The sequence below is a fragment of the Rhinatrema bivittatum genome, chromosome 8 (genome assembly GCF_901001135.1).
Source record: "Rhinatrema bivittatum chromosome 8, aRhiBiv1.1, whole genome shotgun sequence".
NCBI lineage: Eukaryota > Metazoa > Chordata > Amphibia > Gymnophiona > Rhinatrematidae > Rhinatrema > Rhinatrema bivittatum.
In genome coordinates, this window is record NC_042622.1 from 76,567,470 (window position 1) to 76,591,333 (window position 23,864).

A 23,864-nucleotide genomic window follows, 5' to 3' on the forward strand; every position below is an offset into this window, starting at 1 on the left:
CCAATGGAGACCAGGCTGGCGGGGCCGAAGACTGGAGGTGCTGGCCACTGGCTGAGGCCAGGCCGTCGCTGGAGACCAGTCCAGTGAGGCCGAAGACTGGCGCCGGTGGGGCCAAAGACCGGTGCTGCTGGTTGCCACCGGAGACCAGGCCAGTGGGGCTAAAGACCAGTGCTGTTGGCCACTGCTAGAGACCAGGCCAGTGGGGCTAAAGACCAGCGCTGCTGGCCACTGCTGGAGACCAGGCTGGCAGCGTCAAAGAAATGAAGACTGGCGCTGCTGGCTGGGGCCAGAGACCAGGTCAGCAGAGCCAAAGACAAGCTGTTCAGCTGGGGGCCAGTGTGTATATATGTGTGTGTTTATGAGACAGGGAGGGTGCTTGTATGTGTGGTGTGTATGTGAGACAGGGAGGGTGCTTGTGTGTGTGATGTGTATGTGAGACAGGGTGCTTGTGTGGTGTGTATGTGAAACAGAGGGTGCCTGTGTATGTGTTGTGTTTGTGGCATTGTGGACCATTGGTCGCTGTGAAGATGACTTCGCCCACGGGGAGGAGCCCCATGGGGAACACAGTGATAGGCTAAACTCAGCAGCCACAGAAAGAATGGAAGGCTTTATTGTACTGCTGTAGGTAGATGGTATGAAGCAGGAAGATAAGGCACTGAGGTCCGTGAGGTCCCAATACGGTCAACAGTCTCAGAAGTAGATTCTCACCCAAATGTTTCAGAGAGGTGGGGACCTGCGGTGCGGGCAGCGCCGAGCCTGGTGTGTGGAGTTGTAGCACCGGATCTTAAAGATACTCACAGGAGTGTGGGCGTCTTCCTGGTAGAGATGGTAGGACCGAAGGTCCGTGGTACAGGATACTAGATTGGTAGGCCCTCGAGGAGTGAGTACCTGATAGTCCAGAGGTCCTGTAGACAGAGAGAGACCCCCGAGGAGCGGTTGTCTCAATTAGTAAGGCCCCGAAGGGAGATGGAAGTGAGAGACCCCTGAGGAGCAGGTGTCTTGAGCTTCTGAAGGAGCGAGGCCCATGGAATGTAGAGCGGCATCTAAGCATACAGCTTAGAGCGGTCAGAGTAGCTTAACCGAAGTCCTTGCTAACTCAATGGTGGTAGCGAAGTGGAGGCTTGAAATACCTGGACGTATTGATGTCATGTGGTGGGGATGCCCCCGAGGTTCCTGCCATGACGTATATTTGAGCGTAGGAGAGGTGTGCGCGCCCCTGGAGGCCACGGGAGTGAGCATGGCGGACTGGAACTCCCATGCTAGACTGGAGTCGCCGAGGCCCTCGACACTGGAGGCAGCCATCTTGCCCAAAGAGGAGGAAAAGGGAAGAAAAGAGATAAGGCAGAGCGGTCGCAGCCGTCTGCGACCAACGGACACAACAGTATGTGAGACAGTGCTTGTGTGTGTGGTGTGTATTTGAGACAGGAAGGGTGCTTGTGTGTTTGTGGTGGTGTATGTGAGACAGGGAGGGTGCTTATGTGTGGTGTGTATGTGAGACAGGTTGCTTGTGTGTGTGTGTTTGTGTTCTGTTCATCAGCTGTTTTGAAACATTTATTCATATAGTTTTACAGTTATTTCTGTGTGGGAATCTATAACGGCTTAGCTTTTTCTGTTTCTTAATTGGAGGTGAATTGGTGTTTAGGGCCTGGTTTAATATTTGTAGTGTTGCCTTTTTATAGGTAGGGTTGTTCTATTGGCATGGATGCCATAATGAAGGTGTAACTTTGTGTGGATTAGTTTGTGTGCATTGTTGCAGATCCTGGTACTAATTCTAGGTGCTATATTTCTGTTTCTATTTCTCCAGTTTTGTTTAGCATGCAGAGTGGCTTTTTTGGGTTTCTATTCCAGTTTCTGCCTACATATTTGTAATTTGCGGTCTTTCTGTACTTGGTGAAGGTCGATCTTGTGTGTATGACCAAGGTGAGGTATTTAACATGTAGGCTAGTAAAATACCTCACCCTATTTGTTGTATTTTCTCAAAGGGACATGCATTGGTGGTGAACTGTTATCTTTTTATAAGTAGGGCTATTGCGCCTGGTAGTAGAGGGAGTTTGTGTTGCTGTTATTGAGATAACACCAGAATATATCTTTTTTGTATGGTGAGTTGTACTGGGAATGTTCTAGTTCTGCTTTATATCCATTACTGAGGGGTGGGGGTAGGGTTAGCTTTGTGATGGTCATGTGTTCAGTATGTCACACATGTGGGAACTATCTACTAGGAGTGTCCTAACAGAAAAAAGGTTGAGAACCACTGCTGTAGGAAACCGCAGGGGAAGTGGTGATCCTTAAGCAGGCAAACACTACAAAGCAAAGGACAGACACAAAAAGAGGGTGAATTATCACATTTTTTACACTTGTGAGCAGTAGAGCCAATTGTCAAGGCTTCAACCCTGGCCTTGATGATTCACATTACTACTCACTAGTTTCAAACTTGTGCTGAATTAATTCAACCATTTTTTTGTGTCTGTTACTTACCTAGGGCTTAATTTCTGGCAGAACGACCCAGAACAGAGTTCTGCCATCTTAATTCTGGGACCCAAGGAAACAGAACATAGCTGGCAGTGAAAATAAATTCTGGTTCCCCCACAAAAATGGAACAGAACTAGAAACACAGATCATTTCTGACCCCCAGCCCCTGGAGAAAGCAGAGCAGAGAGTAATGAGCTGCTTTTACTAAGACAGTGGACACATAGCCTTGATTTTTGTGCAATTTTATACCACAGCTGAAGAGACTGTGAGGGAGAATTCCTAGGTTGAAGACACATGGGTGGGTTCTGGACTGGTCTGGCAGGACTTAAAAAAGAAAATTAACAGGTAAGTTTAAATTTCACCTTCCTTATCATCCTGCCAGATCAGTCCAAATGCTGGGACTATCTAAGCAGTGAATAAACTGAGCAGAAAGAAGCCAAGGCTGCCTTGTCAATATTAGCTCCAAAAATTGTCTCCCTCAGCCTGATGGTCAAACCTGTAATGCTTAACAAATTAGTGCAAGGAAGTCTAAGTTGCCACCTTGCAAATCTCCTCTGGCAGAATCAAAGAAGCCGGGCTTTAGAAGAATAAGAGAACCTCCAGGACCTGCAGACCCTTCCCGATATAGGCAGAAGCGATTGCCTCCTTAATCCTGAAAAGGATGAATTGCCAGTTCTACTTTCTGAAAAGATAGGTTAATTGCAGGTAATGTAACAGTACCCTACGGACATCCAAAATTGCTGATCCTTCGTCAAAACAATGCACTCTAAAAACCTAAAGAAAGGAAGGAAAATAGACTGATTTAGATGGAAATCTGAAACCAGTTTAGGCAAGAAGGATGGAGCTGGATGAATTTTGACTTTTTTCTTTGAAAATAGCAAGTAGGGATCCCAGCACAACATTGCCTGAAGTTCCAAAATTCTAGCGTAACAGATGATTACTAGGAGACAGATCTTTTAACAAAGCTTTTTTCAGAGGTTCAAAAGGGGGCACTGACATAGCTCTAAAGACCAACTTCAGGTCCCATTGAGGAAGCAATGATCATGCTGAAAGCTGAACCCAAACATGCTTCACTCCCCTGAAGAAACAAATCACATCAGGGTGCAAAGCCAAGGGGCCTGCCACACCTGTTTCCCTCCCCCACACACTTGTCCTCTATAATAGGACAGCCCCACCACTTGAACTGTAATGGGATTCAGGGCTAATCTCTTATCCAAATCTTCCTGATGGAAAGCCAAGATTGAAGGAAACTGTCCTTTAAATGGAGAGATATCTTTATCCTTCAGCAATACCACAATTGCTGTCCTGGAGTAACCTCGCTTGTGTAACCTCACCCTCTCAAGGGTCAAGACCTAAGACAGAATGGAAAGGGGTCTTCCATAGTCACCAGACCGTGATGAAGTAAACCCCTCACCAAACTGAACCTGAGCGACTTCCTCATATCCTGAGCTTGACAAGATCTGCATACCATGGATGCCTGGCTCAATCCGAAGCCACAAAAATAATCAGGTTCAGAATGTCTGAAATCCTTTGGAGCACTCGCCCTATTGGAGGTCACAGAGGAAACACATGCAACAGATTGTCCTGTGGCCATGATTGCAGAAGAGCATTCAAACCCTGAGATCCTGTCTCCTGTGACTGAAAATCCTCTCAGCCTTGGCATTCTGTTGAGTCACAATCATATTCCACCAACAGAGATCCCCCATCTGTCCACTGTTTGAGCAAATGCCAATTCAGTCAGTTCCCATTCTCCTCAATATAATTTTTGCCTGCTTAGGAAATCTGCCCGAACATTGTTAACACCTGTGATGTGTGCTGTTGACAGTTCTTTGAGATGATTTTGTACCTAGTCCACCACGAGCTTTCCCTTTTCTTTCACTTACAGCCTCTTGGTACCCATCTATTCACATAAGCTACCGATAGTATTCTGACTGTAGTTCTCCTTATTATTGGGAGAAACCTGCCTACAGCTAATCATATAGCGCTGGTTTCTAGCTGATTTATTGACCAAAATGCTGCCATCAGGAACCAGAAACCCTGCACCACTGTCCCCCACAATGAGCTCTCCAGTCCACTAGGCTCGCCTCTGTAGTGATAGTGACTCATTTCTTAGTTTCTTATACGTGCCTATTTTGTCTTGTTCTGCTTTACCATGGTGCCTGTAGTAACACGTCATTTATCATGCTGCTTGCTGCCATCTTCTTGTTCCTCTTTATGCAAGGCTGCCTTTCTCCATTGCCCACACACAAGTTTCCATACGCTGGACCCAAGTTCAAGTTCACACAGGTCACACAGCTTGGCCCTCTGTTTCTGCTGCCAGGCAGACTTTACATCTTCCCTCTTGAACCTTGGTGAATACGTGCAAACCAAGGTTCACAGGCATCGAGAAATGTGAGAGATGATGAATCAGGGATTACATGAGAGCTATGGTAAAGGAGCAGCCAGGGTAGCATCTCCAGACAGTAGACAGCAGAAACAGAACATTAGATCACCAGAATGATGTAAAGAAAAGGAAACAATGCTATCCACTACCCCTAACCTAATACCCAAATTTAATGGTAACTGCAGCAGAGGTTAGAACCAGAAATCAGGCACTTCCATGTTGGAGAGGATGGTCAGAGAGCAGTAACATAACATTTGCTGAAGCAGTAATGTTAAAAAAAAAAGAAAGAAATGATTTGCTAGACTAAATCTGTATTTCCAAGCCATGTAAGATTGGCTTGTTGAGGTTTTCTGTTGGGTAAGCTGGAGTATACAGAGGAGTATGTGAGAGAGTAGGCCATGCTTCTGTATCTGTGGAAGCAGCAGGGTCTGCATCCACAGGAGAAGAATCATCATACAGAAGAGGAGTGGGGGGTGGGGGGTAAAACAACTGGCAAGGACACTGGCAAAAGTTGGGCAACCACTCAGTGTAAAACAGCTTTGATACATACTATTAGAAGGACTAAATACTATACAGCCATCAAGACCAATAGCAAGATATATGAGTATATTTGTACCCCAAACTTTTATCTGTTCCCAGAGTGATAGGAAGGGCTTATGCCTCTCGGGTTCAGCTAACCAATCAGAGGGTAAATTGTAATTTTCTTCCAAGTGTATAGTCAGGTTAAGAATTATTGGGGTATGGTCAGTAACTTCTATACAACACTGATGGCCATAAGTGGTTTGGAGAGCATGACAAATGCCTCATTGTGCCATTAAAAGCAAATCTAGAGCTAATCTATAGTTTTGTAAGGTTTCTGTTATCCCTCTTAATTGAAGGGCAGTGCGCCTCTGGGTTTCAACAGTAATGTTAAAGATTTCCACAATAGCTTATAGTGCAAAATACTCATTGTTAATCTGGCTGTGCTATGGCCAGCACCAAATATAAATACTATAGCTGCAATAAGGCTATCTTTTTCGGTCAGGGTTAAAGGATCCCATGTAACTGCTTCTGCTAGAGTGGTGATATTTGTAAATGATTCTAATACTAAGCATGAAAAATGTAATATAAAGCAATCAAAATAGTCTTTTGTATAGAATGTTCATAAAGGTAACCCAGGAAATAGAGATAAAATAAAAATATGCAGCATAGATGATCTTTTGCATTTCTGCTTGCGTCAGGGATTGGGAATTCATTCCTGATGACAAACAGGCAGCATTCCCAACAATGTCTCAATATCTTTCAGCATTGACTCCTGCCTCCAGCCATTTCCTCAGCAATTCCACAATCCATAACTCAGTCTGCAGCATACAAAATACAAAGAGGAAAAGCAAAGTCTATCAGTCCATTGCTCTCTCTCTGTAATTTCTAAAGCAAAAAGCAGAAAAGTAAAAAGGAAGCTTATCTCATCTCTTTTATCAGATCTCTTAATAAACAGCTACAAACATCTGATTTATTCAAAGATCAAAGTACTCAGAAAACTAATTGGGTTTTTCAACTCATTCTGCAATGCATGCTGTAACTTACAGGGTCCTTCATTAAATTAACAGTATCTATAATATTTCATTACATATAATAGGGATAAAAAAATAAAAAAACGTATGAACACAATTAGTCATGTGACAGGCATTCCAGTCTTGATTCAGGACCAGAAGAATGTACTTTTTTCTTTTGTAGCGGGATGTCAACAGTAAAGGTGTTTCATTACCAGACATACAAACTAATAGGCAATTCTGCTTAAGACAGAAATAAAAAAACAAAGTGTAAACAAAACATACACTATATTCAGGGAAAATAGATACAGCTGCTCTTTCTCTATTTCCTGATCATAGCTATTCACCTTCCTTTTCTAACTCACATACAAGTATTTATTTACCCAGCATTTAAATAAACCATACATTAGTTTTTGTACAAATTCAATGCTAGCCATTAAGAGAGGAATACATTCTCTGCTGTCTCTTTGAAAAGTTACAGATCACACTTCAGTGCAAATGAAACTAAACACTCTTAAACAATCTACTAAATTAAATTCATTTTCTGCAAAAATCTATTAATTTCTCCACATATTTAATTCCCCATCAGTCTGTTTATAACTTTTAAACAGAAAAATCAATTCATTTAAACAAGTTTTCTCCTCTGTTTGTATTTGAGAAACACTTTAAATTTTATCCCCCGTTTCCCCTCCTTCTCACTAGCTCTGTTCTCATCAGCAAATTCAGTTAATTCTTCAGCTCCCTGTGTCCTTTCAAGTTCTAAAACTTCAGCACCAGCAATTGCTTCTACAGCAACAGAATCATCAATATTCTCATTAGAGGAACCCCTGTGTCCCCCCCATGACCCAATTCTGAATCCTTACATAATTGTGCGTGTCCATGGCAAGTGTAAATTGAGACTTGGCTGTGATTCCTGGAACAGATCTCTATTCTAGGATTTGGGCAGACAGCAATTCTTCACTACGATGCAGTAACTCAGTTACACCGTAGCAGCAATCAGACATAAACATAAGACCCAGATCCAAACAGTTACTGACATTTGCCAACCTTTGCTGGAAAAGGCAAGTAACAATTTAAAAAATAAAATCAGAATTTTTTCCTTAGCATTAAAAGATTCTTTAAATCCATAGTCTCTATTGGGGAGTGTGTGTGTGTGTGTGGGGGGGGGGGGGTATCCTTTTCTCCCTCAAGTCCAAAACCTGCAAATGTTTTTCAAGAGACTTATCCTTCTTATGATCCAGTAGGAAACTTTGGAGCCCTGAAAGTGAGGCATCCGTTAAGGAACCTTCTTGTGGCCAACATAAAAAAGGGCTAGATTTTGCTGCCTTAAATCACTTTTTGTTGTGCTCTAGTACAAGTTTTTTGTTTAAAGGAAATGCTGCATAAACTACATCTAAGGGCAACATTAAAGCAGAATCAGACATACTGTCTATAACACATCAACAAAAAAGTATTACCTGTAGTTCAGTGGGCGTCCCCACAACAGAAAAAACTAAACTAAACTAACAGTACAATAGAAATAGATGTTATACTTACAACCTCCAGTTCTTATGGAGTTGTCTTCATACAGTTTCACTTACTGTCACAATTTCCTCTCAGATGTCTCTGCTGGGGTTATTCTGTACTTATACATCCTGCAGAAGATAACAGCCTTTACAGTTAGATTAGGGAAGAGCATTAGATGTAGTGTACTTAACATAGAAACATAGAAATGATGGCAGTAAAAGACCAAATGGTCCATTCAGTCTGCCCAACAAGCTTATTGTAGTAACTACTGGCCATATAATTATCAGTTTCCCAGACTGTCAAAACCAGGGCCCTTGCTGGTTGCTGTTTGAATCCGGTTCCCCATTACCTCTTGCCATTGAAGCAGAGAGCAATGTTGGAATTGTACCAACAATATTAAGGCTTATTGGTTAAGAGTAGTAACCGCCATATTAGCAAGTTACTCCAATGCTTATTTGTTTTCCCAGACTGTGCAATTCAGTGTCCTTGTTGGACTTAGTTTGGCTACTGACGGAGACAAGATATAGGGATTGAAAATAAAAACACAGGAAATGACATACTGGGTCAGACCAAAGGTCTATAAAGTCCAGCATCCTGTCCCTGACAGTGACCAATCCAGGTCACTAGTACCTGGCAGGATTCCAAAGAATAGATCCAGTTCTTCTTGTTCACAATCAGGGAGAAGCAGTTGTTTTCCCAAGTCTAATTGGCTAACAGACTTTTTCTCCAGGAACTTGTCTAAATTCTTTTTTAACCCGGCTACGCTAACTGCTTTCATCTCCTCCTCTGGCAATAAATTCCATATATTACTTGACCCATCAGAGTACTTCTTTTGGTCGTATGGGGTGAAAATCTATTTCCACTGCCCTTACTTCCCCCACCATTAAAGAGGCTAAATCCAGCTACCTAGTTTTACTTTTGATGTTCCAGGAGGTGCGTTTAAGTCAGAGAAACCTCCGTGCATGTAAAGGGATTTTCCAATATGCATGCACAGATTTTCCTGTGTAAGTCAACTTGCAGACATAGCAGGTGAAAGGTATACACGCTTTGTACCCATAGTGTCCACATAAACCTTAAGCAAATTTTCAAAATCTGCCTAAAGTTATGAGAGTACAAAGTACCCACGTACTTTGCACACAGAGATTTTGAGAATTGCCTCCATCTAGCCATGTCAAGAGTTTAAGAGAATACTTGCAAAATTACCTGCTATTCTTAACTGGCTATCTCTGGTAGGTTTAAAAGAATTTTGAGAAACACAGTCAGCTGTTGCTTGTGTCAAGTGGGATACAAGCTGGACCTCGCCAGAAATAAACAAGCAGTTTCTGCTGATGTCGGACTGTTACCCCTGACTGGAGGTCTGGAAAATTATTTTACTTGTGGGCTGCTGGCTGGCTGCCTGGCTTTTACATGGCATAAGAAAATTGTAATTGGATAAGTATCTGAATATTTCTCTGCTTCTTGATAAAGGAACTTTCTGAGGATTGTGCACTCAGGGTTGCTGGGAACTTGCAAGCTCCCCATTTGATTTTGTTTCTATAATTTCCTGTGAATTGTGCCCATGTAACCCAGTATTCACTGGACATATTTGTAAGAAATCTTTTTTAATCTAGCATCTATATAATAAATCACAAATGGAAGTGACCTTCTTTACCCTCTAACTCACTTTAAAAAAACAATTCACAGATAAATGAGTTAGCAAAGTAAAAGTTATGACATATAGATTTACAGTTATCTGGCTAAGCATGGAAGTCCTGAGAACAGTCCTAAAGTTGTCTGGGTACAGGTAGCCAGATAACTTTTACCTTAATTTGCTATATTCAAAATATAATGGGTTAGGTATCAAATTTTTTTAAAAAGTGTCTGGAGCAAAAGGATCAATCCCCTACCCCCATCTGTAGGATATATCATAAGCTGCAGGCTATATTGGCCCTATGGGCCTTCCCTCTCCCCTGAATTCACAAAAAACCCCCCAAAAACATGTGTACTATGGGATACCCCCTAACAACCACCAACCTAACCCAAGCCTTCCGCTCCATCCCTAGCCCTCCACTTCCCGGCACCCCTGTGGCTGTCAGGAGCACAGTGTACATGAATTGCTCCCAGCAGCATCCACGGGGCCAGTGAAGAAGGGGTGAGAGCCCTAGGCTGGGCTAGGCCAGGCCAAGCTGGGCCAGTCTGAGCTGGGGCTGGTGGCTATTTACTAAGAAAATTAAACCAACCAAAACTGTGCTTGTTTCTCTTTTGTTATGTTTTCAAAATGAAATGAAATGAAAGTGTGAGTGAGGGGCCTGGAGGTGCGTGAGGGAATCTGAGAGATAAAGCTGTGTGAATGAGGAGATTGGAGGGGTGTATTTGGCGAGATAGAGGACAGGATGGAGTGTGGCGTGTGACAGAGAAGATTGAAGGGAGTGTGAGTAAGAGAATCAATGTCTGGGGGAGTGGCTCATTCCTTTCTATCATGACTCTAGATCCCCCTTCCCAAATCCTCTCTTTTTCCTCCCCCTCCCTGAACCTACTTCCCTCCCCTCCCCTCCTTCCCTTTCCCTCTCCTCCCTGATTCCCATCCTGTTTTCCATCTGTGTCTGTCCTCCTCCATCCTTTATCCCTCTAACCCTCCTGAGATCCCTTCTTCATTTCCCTCTTCTGAGATCCCCACTCTCCCCATCTTCAAATCTCTTCCCCTTCCCCTCCAGCACCAATCAGTAAGATTCCTTTTACTCTAATAAAGAACCACATACATTAACTGGTCAAAGAAATGTCAGAAAATGATTTTATTTTTATAAAGTAAAACACATATATCTAATTTACAAATATTGTCTAAATTTTGCGACCGTCGCCCGTATGACATAGTGAGGGCAAAGGTAGCGCCGGCGCCATTTTGAAGATTGGCAATACGGCCCGGGTGCAGGAGGTCGCTCCCAGACCCCCGCTGGACTTTTGGCAAGTCTTGTGGGGGTCAGGAGACCCCCCCAAGCTGGCCAAAAGTCCCTGGGGGTCCAGCGGGGGTCCGGGGGCGATCTCCTGCACATGTGACGTCAGGAGTCAGGAACCAAAATGGCACCGGCGCTACCTTTGCCCTGTCACATGATAAGGGCAAAGGGCCACCGGCGCCATTGCTCTTAATGCAGTCGTGGCCAGAGTGAGGGAGATCGTGCCGGGACCCCCCCACTGGACCCCAGGTAATTTAAAACATTTTGGGGGGGGTTCGGGAGGGTGGGGGATTTGTTTTAAAGGTTCGGGGTGGGTTTTAGGGTTTTTTTGGTGTGCCGGTATTCCCGCCCTCCCCCGATTTACGATTTTTAACAATTTAAAAAAAACAAAAAACACGACGATAAGATTTACCTCCCCCCCCAGCCAAAATCGATCGTTAAGACGATCGATCACACGATTCACACCCCTAGTGTGCACACTTCTAGAAAGTAGACTCCATTAGTTCTTTGGAACCAAACTATGTGCATTATTATTTGCTGATAATCTAATCTAGTATGGCGTGTCCCTAGCGTCTCCTTTTTGACAGGAGCAGCGGCTGTCAGCAGGTTTGACAGCCGACGCTCAATTTTTCCGGCGTCGGTTCTCAAGCCCACTGACAGCCACGGGTTCGGAAAGTTTTCAACCAGATGCGGGCTGATTTTAAATTTTATTTATTTATTTATTTTTATAATTTTTTTGTACTTTTGGGACCTCCGACTTAATATCACCATGATATTAAGTCGGAGGATGTACAGAAAAGCAGTTTTTACTGCTTTTCTGTACACTTTCCCGGTGCCAGCAGAAATTAACGCCTACCTTTGGGTAGGCGCTAATTTCTAAAAGTAAAATGTGCGGCTTGGCTGCACATTTTACTTACTGAAACGTGCGGGAATAACTAATAGGGCCATCAACATGCATTTGCATGTTGCGGGCGCTATTAGTTTCGAGGGGTTGGCCGCACATTTTCAACGCGCTATTACCCCTTACTGAATAAGGGGTAAAGCTAGCGCGTCCAAACGCGGATTAACAGTGCGCTCCACCAGAGCACACTGTACTGTATTGGCCTGATAGAAAGATACATCACTTATGTTCCTAGTCACAGTTGAAAATAAGGGCTCATAGATCTGTCTGTCCTGCCATGGTCTGAGGTCTGTGTTGATTGATTCCTTTACAGTGTTGCTCACCTTTATACAGTTTCAAGCCGATGCAATATTGGCGTGCATTAAACGGGCGCTCATGATTGAGTGCCCACACCCTTAACACGTGCCGATCCACAAGTTCTGAGATCAGATATATTGGAGAGCAGTTACTCAGAAGGCTAACTGCAGATATCAGAGGAAAACAGGACAGTAGCCTCTTGGCCACACCTAATTGCTTGCTGATGTGATAACAGACAGTGGGGGCCCCAAGGACTCATGGGAATTGCCCAGAGAAGAAACTAGAACAAAGGTCAGAATAATTCATTTAAAAAGAGCAATATGAGACAAGCTGTTTGAAATTGGAGAAAGAATAACTCAGAAGAATAGCTTTGGACATTAACAATGATTAATGAAGTGCCTGATGAGCTGTTGCTGATTTCCCAACGCACTGTGTTCCCAGATCTAAAAAGATGTATAAGACTCACATTAGGGAATTGGGAGGGGAAGTATTTTTGTGAATTTTCTTTACTGCAAACTCTAATCTTGTATGCTTTTATTGCTTATTCTGTTATGGAGTCTCAATTTAGTGGACCCTTGGGCCGACCTGCAAGAGACTGGGAAAGGTATTCAATGTCTCTGGTGCACCGCAGGCCGGGAGGCAGATGTTCAGGCAGGATGTAGAGGTGCTCTGGAACCAGACTAGAACAGTAGACAGGAACTGTAGTAAGACTCGGATACTGGAACCAGGCAGGAACTGTAGCAAGACTCGGGTACTGGAACCAGGCAGGAACTGTGGCAAGACTCGGGTACTGGAACCAGGCAGGAACTGTAGCAAGACTCGGGTACTGGAACCAAGGAGGTACTGTAGCAGGCAAGCAGGAACCAAGCAGGTACTGTAGCAGGCAAGCAGGAATGAAGCGAGTTCCAAAGGCAGCTCACTCTGGGGCACGGAGCAACAGGGAACTGGTTGGTAGCCCGTTGCAAGGCGAAGACTGAGTGTCCGTGGCCGGCTTATCAAGGCCGCGGCGACTGACGTCAGGAACTGGGCGGAGTCACCACTGGCGGGAAACGGCCTAGAAAAATGCCCAACTGGTGCGCGTGCGCCTAGAGGCAGGGCGTCCATGGGAGGCTTCCCGGTGGAGCGGCCCTCGCGGGGACGCCACCGAACAGGCCGCGAACTAGGCCAACAGAAGCGGGAACAGGTCCAGGAACAAGGAGGTAAGGGTCTGGACGCGGCGCTCGCGGCCAGAACCGTAACATATTCTCAGACTTATAAGTAAAACGTCTATGCTTATAAATAAGTGGGTTGTGTAATCTATGACAAAATAATCACCAGTTTTCTTACCCATTACATTTGGCAACAGGATGGGATTGGTGTTACTTGTCTCCTAGTTTGTTTGTTATATTGCTATACAGTAAGTAAGTGGCAGAGTGTGACAAAAAGAATGTGTGTCCTTTTTGCTGCTAATACGTGGATCATGTGTAAGTCTAGCAATGACCCAGTTTCTGATATTGTGTCTGGTTGGACCACTCTCAACAAATTGAATGCTGCAGCAGAGCTACTGAGCCAAACAGAGACAGCTGATGTGAGAGAGAATATCAGGCTGGGTCAGAGCTCTGACTTGACCTCTGAAATATTTACCTGACTTTCCTGGTATACATCGGAAGATGTCAGGAATGTTTGCAGGCATGTTTGATGCATTTGTCTGTCTGCTGTCATCATTTTAATTGTCAGGATACACTTAAGAAGGGTGTGACTAACTTACAGCACCAAGTTGAAGAACTGCTGTCAAATCCAGGAAATTGTGCTCAGTGTCCATGTGCATTTGCAGTTGAAACCCATATTTGTGCAGAAATACAGAATCTAGTCACAAAGGGACAAGAAAATCCCTCTAATGAGGACATTAATAATTCTGATACTGTAGAGTTGATTACCAGTGCTTTAGAACCTGAAAAGATACAGGAAGCTGAAGAGTTAACTGATAAGGGGAATAGAGCTAGCCAGGAAAAGGGAGAGTGGGAGTTATGCAAATAGAAGAAAAAATTGGTTTCTATAGCACAGAATTAGCTTTTCTATTTAAAAGATATAAACAGACAAAGTGTTAAGAATGTGGGAATGTAAGTTGATTTTTACTGCAGATGAACTGAATTTAGTGAATTTCCTACATACTTCCAACTCTGCCTGGACAAAAGTAAGATCTGCAATTTGTCAAAGTGATAAGAAGGGAGATATGCCCTTCCTGATGGCTATCAGAGTTTTTACAGAAATGTACCTTTCTTTCAAAGGTGCTCTTTAGGGATTCTTTACCCGATAGTATTTTAGCTATACAACTGTTAGCCCTTCTATGTACTTTTATAGAGCGCTATCCTGAAGAATGGATGTTAGACCATTTAACCGCTGCTTACCTCAAGAGATGGATTACAATTATGCTGGTTAGACCAAAATTGCCCTAAGGAATGTGAGAAGCTCTTATCAGAAATACAGAGGGCAGCCTACATTTCTTATTTTCTTTGGATATATATAATATGTTTTGTTGACCCTTTTTGCCTGTCCTCTCCTTTTTCATCTCTGCATCAGGCAGATGTGCTTATCAGTCTGAATGTCTAATTAAGGCTGAGATCTTGATACAAGAAACGGGAGACAAGACTGAAAGTGCATGGTCCCGATCAGCTACAGCAAATGTTGTGGTTCCAGTCGCGACCCTCGCGACCAGATCCTTACCTTTTCGGTCGGGAGGGAGGCCAGCAGAAGCCGCGGGTCCTACACAGCGGCGTCTCCATGAGGGAGACGCCGCCGAACGCTGCCGTAGCCCCGCCCCCCCTAGGCTCACGCGCGCGCAGAGGGAACCCTTTTAAAGGGCCTCTGGTGCAAAAGCGCGGCCGGCCCCTTTTCGTGATGTCAGACGCCGGTGGGGATTTAAACCCGGCGTCTGACCGAAGATCCCTGCCTTGCAACGCGGTCGACTCCTTGTGAGTAGAGAGTTGCTGTTCCTGCCTGTTCCTTCCTGTGCCTGCCTGAGTTCCTGTTCCAGGTCTTCCTTGTTCCTGCTGCCGGTCCTGCGGTTCTCCGGTTCCTCTGGTCCCGCTCTGCCGTTGTCTCGCTGAGCTCTGGTCCGCAGCCCCTGGTCCTGGGCTCGCCTTTCGGATTGTCTTCTGGTCTTGACCCTGGTCTGGCTCCTCGTGTGCTGTTTTCTCCACCTGTCCTGATCCTGGTCCGTCTCCTCGTCTCTGCATCTACGCCGAAGCCGCCTAAGTCCCAGCGGCCCGGGTCCTCACAGGCTCCTCCTGGAGGGATCACGGGCTTCCAGGGTGAAGCTCTCTTCAGTCTTCGGCTACAGATCCGCCTTCCGACCTACTTCCATCAGCGGAGATCCCATCCATCCTATCTCCGACCAGTCGGACCAAAGATCCACCTCTCCGAGAACAACAGCAAATTTCTCCATCAGACCAGAACATCTGCTACACAAGACCCATTGTGTTCATAAGTTTCTTCTTATTTTCTATTCTTATTACTGTTTTTTTTTTATTTAGTGAAAGAACCTGATGTTGTTGCATGATTTTAGGCAAATATCCTGCATCTTGCTATAACAAGCCACAGAGAGAGAGAGAGAGAGACTTTATAAGTTTAGCGATATGGAGCTGCCTTAGTTATTGGATAGGTGGTGGAGGAATACATTAGTCTGATAATATTATGTTGAAAAAGAGTTTAGAGCATGTGCTTAGAATACTGAATAAATGTAGAGCAGTACCATGTACAAAGAAACCGTTAGTGTTAAAGTTTGGATTTTTCACCCTGTACTTTTATCTGTACTACAGCATGTTGCAAGAGTCACTGCTGAAAGATAATGGGACACACTGTGAATTGCTTGCCTGTTTTGTCAACAGAATGAAGGTTTCTCCACAAGCTCTGATGCAAGCACAGAGGAACAAAACACCATCTATGGCGCATGTTCATCTCTACTCCATGGTTTCAGTTATGAACATTTTATACAAAAGACTGTTTGGTTTGTTTGATTTAACCTTTCTGGGTTTGTTAGGTTCTTTTTTTTTTTAATGTTACATTTTACATGCTTAGCATTAGAATCATTCACTAACATCACCAGCTATGATAATTATAGTAACATACGCCATAAGCATGAAATTGTAATCCTTCAGAATTTAGCTTTGGAGATATCATTGGCCTTTCTTAATATTTCTAATTTTACCATCACATAGAATTCCCCCATACCATTAGCCATAATGGCTAACTGTATACATAGTAATACTAATCCCATATTCTTTGTTCTGTGCCCATAAGCTAGACCTATAGTTAATAATACCTTTCACTCCTGATCTGTCTCTCTTTCTTACTCTTTTACACCTTGTTTCTACCTAACCCACATTAGTAACCACTGAAACCCAAACCCACGATTTAGCCCACGGTTTTATTTAAGAATACTTCAGCCCTCTCATGACAAGCTGCAACTGCCAATATTTTTGCTAGTGCCATGCAATATCATAACCAGATATTCCAGTGGTACCAGGTAGTCAGTGAGATAACTTCAATATCGTGAATCATACTAGACTCCCATCCCATAACAATGCCTCATGTTTGATTTTGGGGAAGAGTGGTTTATTAAAATGATTATTTTGGACATTCACTCCTCATAGCCTATTTCCCATCCTAACCATGTTTCAGCTCTTGTATTTTTTTCTTGTCAAGGGGATATAAAATTCAAGCTACTCTCCCTGTTGATTGCACTGGAAAATGTATGTCCGTGTATGATTATTTACCCATTTCTGCTTTCCCCAGCATAAGTAGATATACAAGTCCTGTCATAAATGACAAACCTTAGAAGAACTCCCCTCCCTGAATTTCTCTGATAAATACAATCAGAATGCCTTACAAGATACACCTGTTATTGTTGAGGAACACCTCAGATAGGTTCGGCATGGTTCCCATTTTCCAACATACATGCTATTGGCCGTCTCTCTACTGCTGTTCTGCACTTATAAGCCTCAGTAGAAACCCTTAAGAATAATAACCAGGATAATCTCTGTGCTCTAACACATCAATTAGTTGAAACTCATTGCTGCCATGGATAATCATATGGCATTAGATTGAATCCTGACAGAAAAAGGGGGTGTTTGTCAAGTACTAAATGATGAACTCTGTGCCCAGTGTTGCACAGAGATTATTGATCATACCCCACAGATACTAAACAGAACTAAATGGTTAATTGAACCTTATAATCTTCCCCCAGGATAGGCCAAATAAGATGATTAGGCTATTAGCATATATGTATGGTGGGAACAGTTTAAAGCATGCGGAAAGAAAATACTGATTAATATTTGCATTAGCCTTGCTATTATACTTGAAATTATTATTTTAATATGTATTGTGAAAGCTATTATGACTCATGTGCTTACTCTTCCTTTGTGTAAGATGGAAGTACATATGAACAACTATTATTAGTGATTACTCTGCTTCAAGATCTGGCGGGTGAAATGTGGGAAATTATTTTAAGGAGTTATTTAGCTTGCAGAAGAATATTGTACTGTGATAGAGAGTAATGAAGTAGAGAAATCACTGATATTATTAGTATAATTATTTGATATAAGGCCTATAGGTAGTGAGAACAAATATGCCATTTTTCTTAGCTTGCTTGCAACAAAACGAGTTCTGAGATCAGATATATCGGAAAGCAGTTACTCAGAAGGCTAACTGCAGATATCAGAGGAAAACAGGACAGTAGCCTCTTGGTCACACCTAATTGCTTGCTGATGTGATAACAGACAACGGGGGTCCCAAGGACTCATGGGAGTTGCCCAGAGAAGAAACTAGAGCAAAGGTCAGAATAATTAATTTAAAAAGAGCAACATGAGACAAGCTATTTGAAATCAGAGAAAGAATAGCTCAGAAGAATAGCTTTGTACATTAATATTGGTTAATGAAGTGCCTGATGAGCTGTTGCCAATTTCCCAGCATGCTGTGTTCCCAGATCTACAAAGATATATAAGACTCACATTGGGGAACTGTGAGGGGAAGTATTTTTGTGAATTTTCTTTACTGCAAACTCTAATCTTGTATGCTTTTATTGCTTATTCTCAGATTTATAATTAAAACTTCTATGCTTATAAATGTGTGTTGTATAATCTATGACAAAATAATCACCAATTTTCCTACCCACTACACTGATTTAATATTTAAATCGGGTACTGCTGTAAAAAGGAGGCGCTAGGGGAAATTGTCCATCCCTAGCACCACCTTGGCAGCAGGTGCCCAGGAGAGGTGGCGGTCAGGTTAGGAAAGTGGATACTCAATTTTATGAATATCCATTTTCCTAACCTGTGCACAGCAGTATTTTCTGCTTCTCTGTAACTTTTTTGGGCTTCTCAAGAACATAAGAACATGCCATACTGGGTCAGACCAAGGGTCCATCAAGCCCAGCATCCTGTTTCCAACAGTGGCCAATCCAGGCTATAAGAACCTGGCAAGTACCCAAAAACTAAGTCTATTCCATGTTACTGTTGCTAGTAATAGCAGTGGCTATTTTCTAAGTCAACTTAATTAATAGCAGGTAATGGACTTCTCCTCCAAGAACTTATCCAATCCTTTTTTAAACACAGCTATACTAACTGCACTAACCACATCCTCTGGCAACAAATTCCAGAGTTTAATTGTGCGTTGAGTAAAAAAGAACTTTCTCTGATTAGTTTTAAATGTGCCACATGCTAACTTCATGGAGTGCCCCTAGTCTTTCTATTATCCGAAAGAGTAAATAACCGATTCACATCTACCCGTTCTAGACCTCTCATGATCTTAAAGACCTCTATCATATCCCCCCTCAGCTGTCTCTTCTCCAAGCTGAAAAGTCCTAACCTCTTTAGTCTTTCTTCATAGGGGAGCTGTTCCATTCCCCTTATCATTTTGGTAGCCCTTCTCTGTACCTTCTCCATCGCAATTATATCTTTTTTGAGATGCGGCGACCAGAATAGTACACAGTATTCAAGGTGCGGTCTCACCATGGAGCGATACATAGGCATTATGACATTTTCCGTTCTATTAACCATTCCCTTCCTAATAATTCCTAACATTCTTTTTGCTTTTTTGACTGCCGCAGCACACTGAACCGACGATTTCAATGTGTTATCCACTATGACGCCTAGATCTCTTTCTTGGGTTGTAGCACCTAAGATGGAACCTAACATGCTCCGGGCAGGTGTTAATTTTTGTGGATTAAAATGTGTGTGTCAGGCATGTGTCCGAGGAGAAATAGATAATAGCCTCATCAACATGAATTTACCTGCCCGCTCAATTGGAAGCACATTTTGGATGCACTAACCTCCGTTTTGCATCGGGGGTTATGGACACGCATCCAAAACGCACGTCCAATCGTGTGCTGAGTCGTACGCTGTGGCCAGTGCACGGTATTGCATCGGCCTCTTTGTGAGAAATCTATCAGGAGAAATTTAACACTGGCAGATGCATAAAGTGGGACTGAGCAAACTGCTTGAGGCAGGAGGGGTCTTTCTTCCTCTATTTTCTTATCAGTCTTGGTGCCACAGTTAAGCACATTAGACCTTAATACTACTTTGATGTGTTTCTTCATGCTTGGGTGCTGTAGTTGGGACAGTTCTAATCAATAGCATCTGTATATGTGAGAGACACCTCACTTCTGATGTAAACATTAGCAAATAATTGGGGGTTATGCAAATAGCAATTATGTGGGGGATTAAATGTCAAGGATAATTCTGTCTGCCTGCACATGTGTAAATTAAGTTAACCAGTTCTGAGCTGGCCAGGCCCAGAATCCGTTTTCTGTATGCCTATGTACATTCTGTCTGTGTGTGGCTCTGAGTTCATCAATAGTCAGAAATAATCCAACACCAATCCAGGTTACAATTACCTGGCAGATCCCATAAAATATATCTTATTCCTGTTACTCACTCCCATGGATAACAAAAGCTTTCTTTAGTCTACCTGGCAAATAATGTGTTATGGAATTTTCCTCCAAGAACTTGTCCAAACCTCTTTTAAAACCCACTATATGAGAACCTTGACCATGTCCTCAAGGCAACAGATTCCACAGAATCTGAGTGAAAGAGTATTTTCTACAATTTGTTTTGAGTCAGCTGGTTGGTGAGTCCCTGAATAAGATTAGATCAAGGGGTAGGGAAGATTCTGCTGCTGGCTATCTCACTTCCAGTGGACAGATCAGTCAGTTACCTGATACAGAGGAGGTCCTCTTTGAGTTGATTTTTCTTCAGTGACTATCTTCTCATTTTGGGAGACTTAAGGACGTTTTTTCATCCTTCCTGTCTTTTCTTTGTTTTTTTTCCCCCTTTTGAATAAAAGTCTAGTTTTGTTCCTTTTGCTCTTGATAGCAGACACCCAGTTTCCAATCATTGGAAAGAGGAGGTGCCTTTCACTTTTGAAGAGCCTGAGGAATGGAAGTTTCATCAGAGAGAAATGGATTCCTGACAATTACCAGAGGGAAGGAGTTGAAGGTATTGTTCAAGAGTTGTTTTTTTCTACTGACTGTTACGTTTGACCGCTCGCGGAGCCCTCCCATGAGCTGCCGCACTCATCCCCTACATTGCCAACAATCTTTCATGGCCTGGACGCCACCCACGAGACCAGCGTGGCACTAGATGCCGCCATTCAGCCGCTCCTGTGTTCCCTCTTAGGCACACATATGCACGCGACACACAGCACATCTTAAAAGGGTCTTGGCAGGAAGCACATCACAGTGCCTCGGGATGAGGTCAGTTGTCCTGCCCTACTTAAGAGCTCTCCAGCCTTCCTTGCTTTGGCTCAGCAACAGGTCCCCTGGTGTGCTTTGTGTCCCGCATGTTGCTAGCCCATGTTCTGTTCCCTGTCTTGTTCCTTGCCTTGGTTTTCCTGTTTGTCTTGTCTTCCTAGATGCTGATGATGGGAAATCCCCTTTTCCCCAGCAAGGAGGGGAAATGAGAGGAAATTCCTCCTTCCCCTCCAGTGAGGGGGATGCATAAAACCAGGAGAGAACTCCCCTCCCTGCATTATCCTGCTTGAACGGGGACACCTGAGATCAGGGGAGTTTTGTCCTCCCCCCCCCAATATCCCACGTGGATGTTGATTGGAAGGAGAAGTAGATATCCAAACAGAGATCAGGGGAATTGTCCCCATTCCTGTACACAGGGGTGGGGGAAGAGAGAGAGAGATAGATAAGGGGAGTCAATCCCCCATTCCTCTGCATGGGCGAAGAAGAGATCAGGAGAGTTCATCCCCATTTCTTTGCATTGGGGCTGGCAAGGGGGGGGGGACGACGACTGGAGAAGCACTAGGAAGGTAGATCAGAGGAATCTGTTCCCATTTCTTTGCAATGGGCAGGGAGAAAGGTTAGAGATCAGGGGAGCCTGTCCTCCATTCCCTTACAGGGAGGCTGGCTAGGAATGATGGAGACATTGGGGGGAGCTTGTCCTCCATTTCTTTGAACTGGGAATGGGGAAAGGGAGCCAGACCTTCAGTCCCTTGCACCGGGGCTAGGAATAGGGAGATTTGGGGAAGTCAGTCCCCCATTCCCTTACACTGGAGGAAAGGACGGGGGGGGGGTACATCCCCATCCCGACAGGGCCTGGGAGAGGGGAATTGGGGGGGGGGAGTCCCCATTCCCTTGCATTGGGACGGGGGAGAGCGAGATCGGGGGAGCCCGCCCCCATTCTCTTGCACAGGACTCCACTTATCACAGCTGGACTGGGAGGAGTCGTGCGGGGCCGGGGATTTCCGGCTTGGCTGCAGCGAGCCGTGACGGGGCAGATGCTGCTGGCGGCCCATGGCTTTCCTGCTGAAGAAGAAGAGGTTTAAGTTCCAGACGCGCCTGACGCTGCAGGAGCTGGCGGCCGTGCCCTTCGTCACCGGCGTCCTCTTCTGCAAGGTGCGGCTGCTGGACGGCGGGGACTTCGCCAGCCTTTCCCCCAGGTACCGCCTCGCACGGGTCACTCGGAGGACACTTTAGCCTTCCCGGGATGCTCGGGCCCAGGAGCCCCGGCAGCGGGGATGGGGGCGGTGCTGGCAATGGAGCTCCGTTGTTGACTTCAGGCGGGGCGCAAGAGCCCTTCCTGGTCCCGGCCGCAATGTTTGCTGCGCTCGGGGAGACGGAGAAATGTTGTAGGCCAGCTGTGCACACTATGCCCCCCCTCCCCGACACAAAATGGGGCGAAGCGCTTTAGCGCATCTCGGCCTTTTAAATGGGCAGCGATGCGTCCTCCCCTCCCCCACAAGCCGCAGCGGCATCTCCCTGCGCGTCACCCAGGGAAAACTTCTTCTTGGAGAAAGTATGGCAGATCCTTGGTCATTTTTAAAGCCTAAACAGAATGCTGGCAAGTCTGGGTCGGCACTTTAGTGTTTTCTGTTGCGTGGCTTGTTTGCGGGGGTGTGGTTGGCTGGAGGAACGCTCTGTGGCGGTTTTTTTTTTTTTGCAAAAGGTTTTAATTCTGCCTCTGGGACCGGAATTTTAAAAAAACGTAAAAGAAGCCCGATTGAGCATAGGACAACACTGTGCCTCAACTATGAGATTCAGTGGCATCTGGTACAGTTGTATTTACTTTCCAACAGAGCTCTGGACTGGTTGGGGAAGTTGAGATTTAAAAATATGATAGCTCTTATGTTGCTAAAGCCATGCAAGAGAAGAAAAAGGTAAGCGCCAGAGAAATGTTTCTGCTCCCTTGTGTACATTAGATAATAACTTCTTTCTTTGGAAAGTGGTGGAAGAGAAATAAAACCTTCTTGGCTTACGTAAGGGCAAGAGAATACGTCGATGCAGTGGGCTGCTCCAGGTCTTGGGGTGGAAGAGGTTTAACTCGGGCATCTCTGCTCAGAAACCGGTTTTGACTTCCCCTCTTTTATTCTTTCCTCTTCACCAGCCCTATAGTGTGTGATCCCTTACCAGGTTGCTGTGCGTTTACAGGTTCCTGTTAGTAATGGCAGAAGTAGGTGGTTTTCTCAGCACAAAACCTGCTACTTTCAGCAGACATATATACTGTGCTTTGTAAAAGTCTTCGCACCCTTGTAAATGTTTCACATTCTACTGTCTAAAAAATCAAAATGCATTAAAGTAGATATTTGTTTCCAGGTCTGGTGCAAGGGTAGTAGGCACTCTAGGTGAAACTTACAGCCTTGCCTTTTACACACACACAATTAAAAATTATGCATTTAGATCTGATTTTATATGAAAAAGGATATTAAAAGTACAGTCTTTAAGATATATTGCACTGCTGTGGTGTAAACCAGAAAACCCTGCAAAAAAGACACTTGAAACCCATATGTAGTATTAAGTCCATTATAACATTTTATTTTATTTATTTAACAGTTTTTTATACAGACCTTCATAGTAAATTTACCATATCAGATCGGTTTACAATTTAACAAGGGAAAAACTAGAGTAACAGATTCACGTAAACAAAAGATAACAATAAGTAGGAATAAGTCAAAGTTACAATCAACAGGGGGAGAGAACTTGGATGATTGTAACAAGCTGGAAAGAAGATAGGCCGGTAAAAAATTTTACCATAGAGTGTACAAGTTAAAAACTTAAGGACGGTGCTTTAACCTGAATGTCTCAGAGTCCATTTATTTTTTCTTTGAGAAACGGAGTGCCAGACCGGGTAGGAATGAAGGCCAACTAGTGATTGGTGGTTCAGGGAAGGCTTGTTGAAAGAGCCAGGTTTTAAGACTTTTTCTGAAAGATAAAAGGCATGGCTCCAGTCTGAGGTTTGATGGGATACTGTTCCAGATCGATGGGCCTGCTATCGAAAAGGCTCTGTCTTTGGTTATAGCAAGGCGTGTGGCCTAGCTTGGTTATAGCAAGGTGTGTGGCCTAGCTCACAGCCAACATGTGTTGGCTG

General features: G+C 44.1%; 1 protein-coding gene and 1 long non-coding RNA gene across 4 annotated transcripts in view; one reads left to right on the forward strand and one right to left on the reverse strand.

Annotated features, from left to right (window-relative positions):
* Positions 1 to 6,235: 6,235 nt before the first annotated feature.
* LOC115096631 lies at positions 6,236 to 21,688 on the reverse strand. Its single transcript, XR_003858119.1, has 3 exons — positions 20,209 to 21,688; positions 7,921 to 8,018; positions 6,236 to 6,624 (listed from the first exon to the last, which is right to left on the reverse strand). It is a non-coding gene; the product is annotated as an uncharacterized LOC115096631 (long non-coding RNA).
* A 24-nt stretch (positions 21,689 to 21,712) lies between these two features.
* Positions 21,713 to 23,864, forward strand: part of FAM102A (family with sequence similarity 102 member A) — a 57,858-nt gene continuing 55,706 nt past the window's right edge. The window contains exon 1 of one of the 3 annotated variants that reach the window (XM_029611535.1): positions 21,713 to 21,939. In XM_029611535.1, the coding sequence (XP_029467395.1) occupies positions 21,794 to 21,939 (146 nt within the window). In that variant the 5' untranslated portion in view covers positions 21,713 to 21,793. Of the gene's footprint in view, positions 21,940 to 22,472; positions 22,657 to 23,864 lie in introns of those variants that run through there. The other 2 variants (XM_029611537.1, XM_029611536.1) reach the window with 2 other exon arrangements.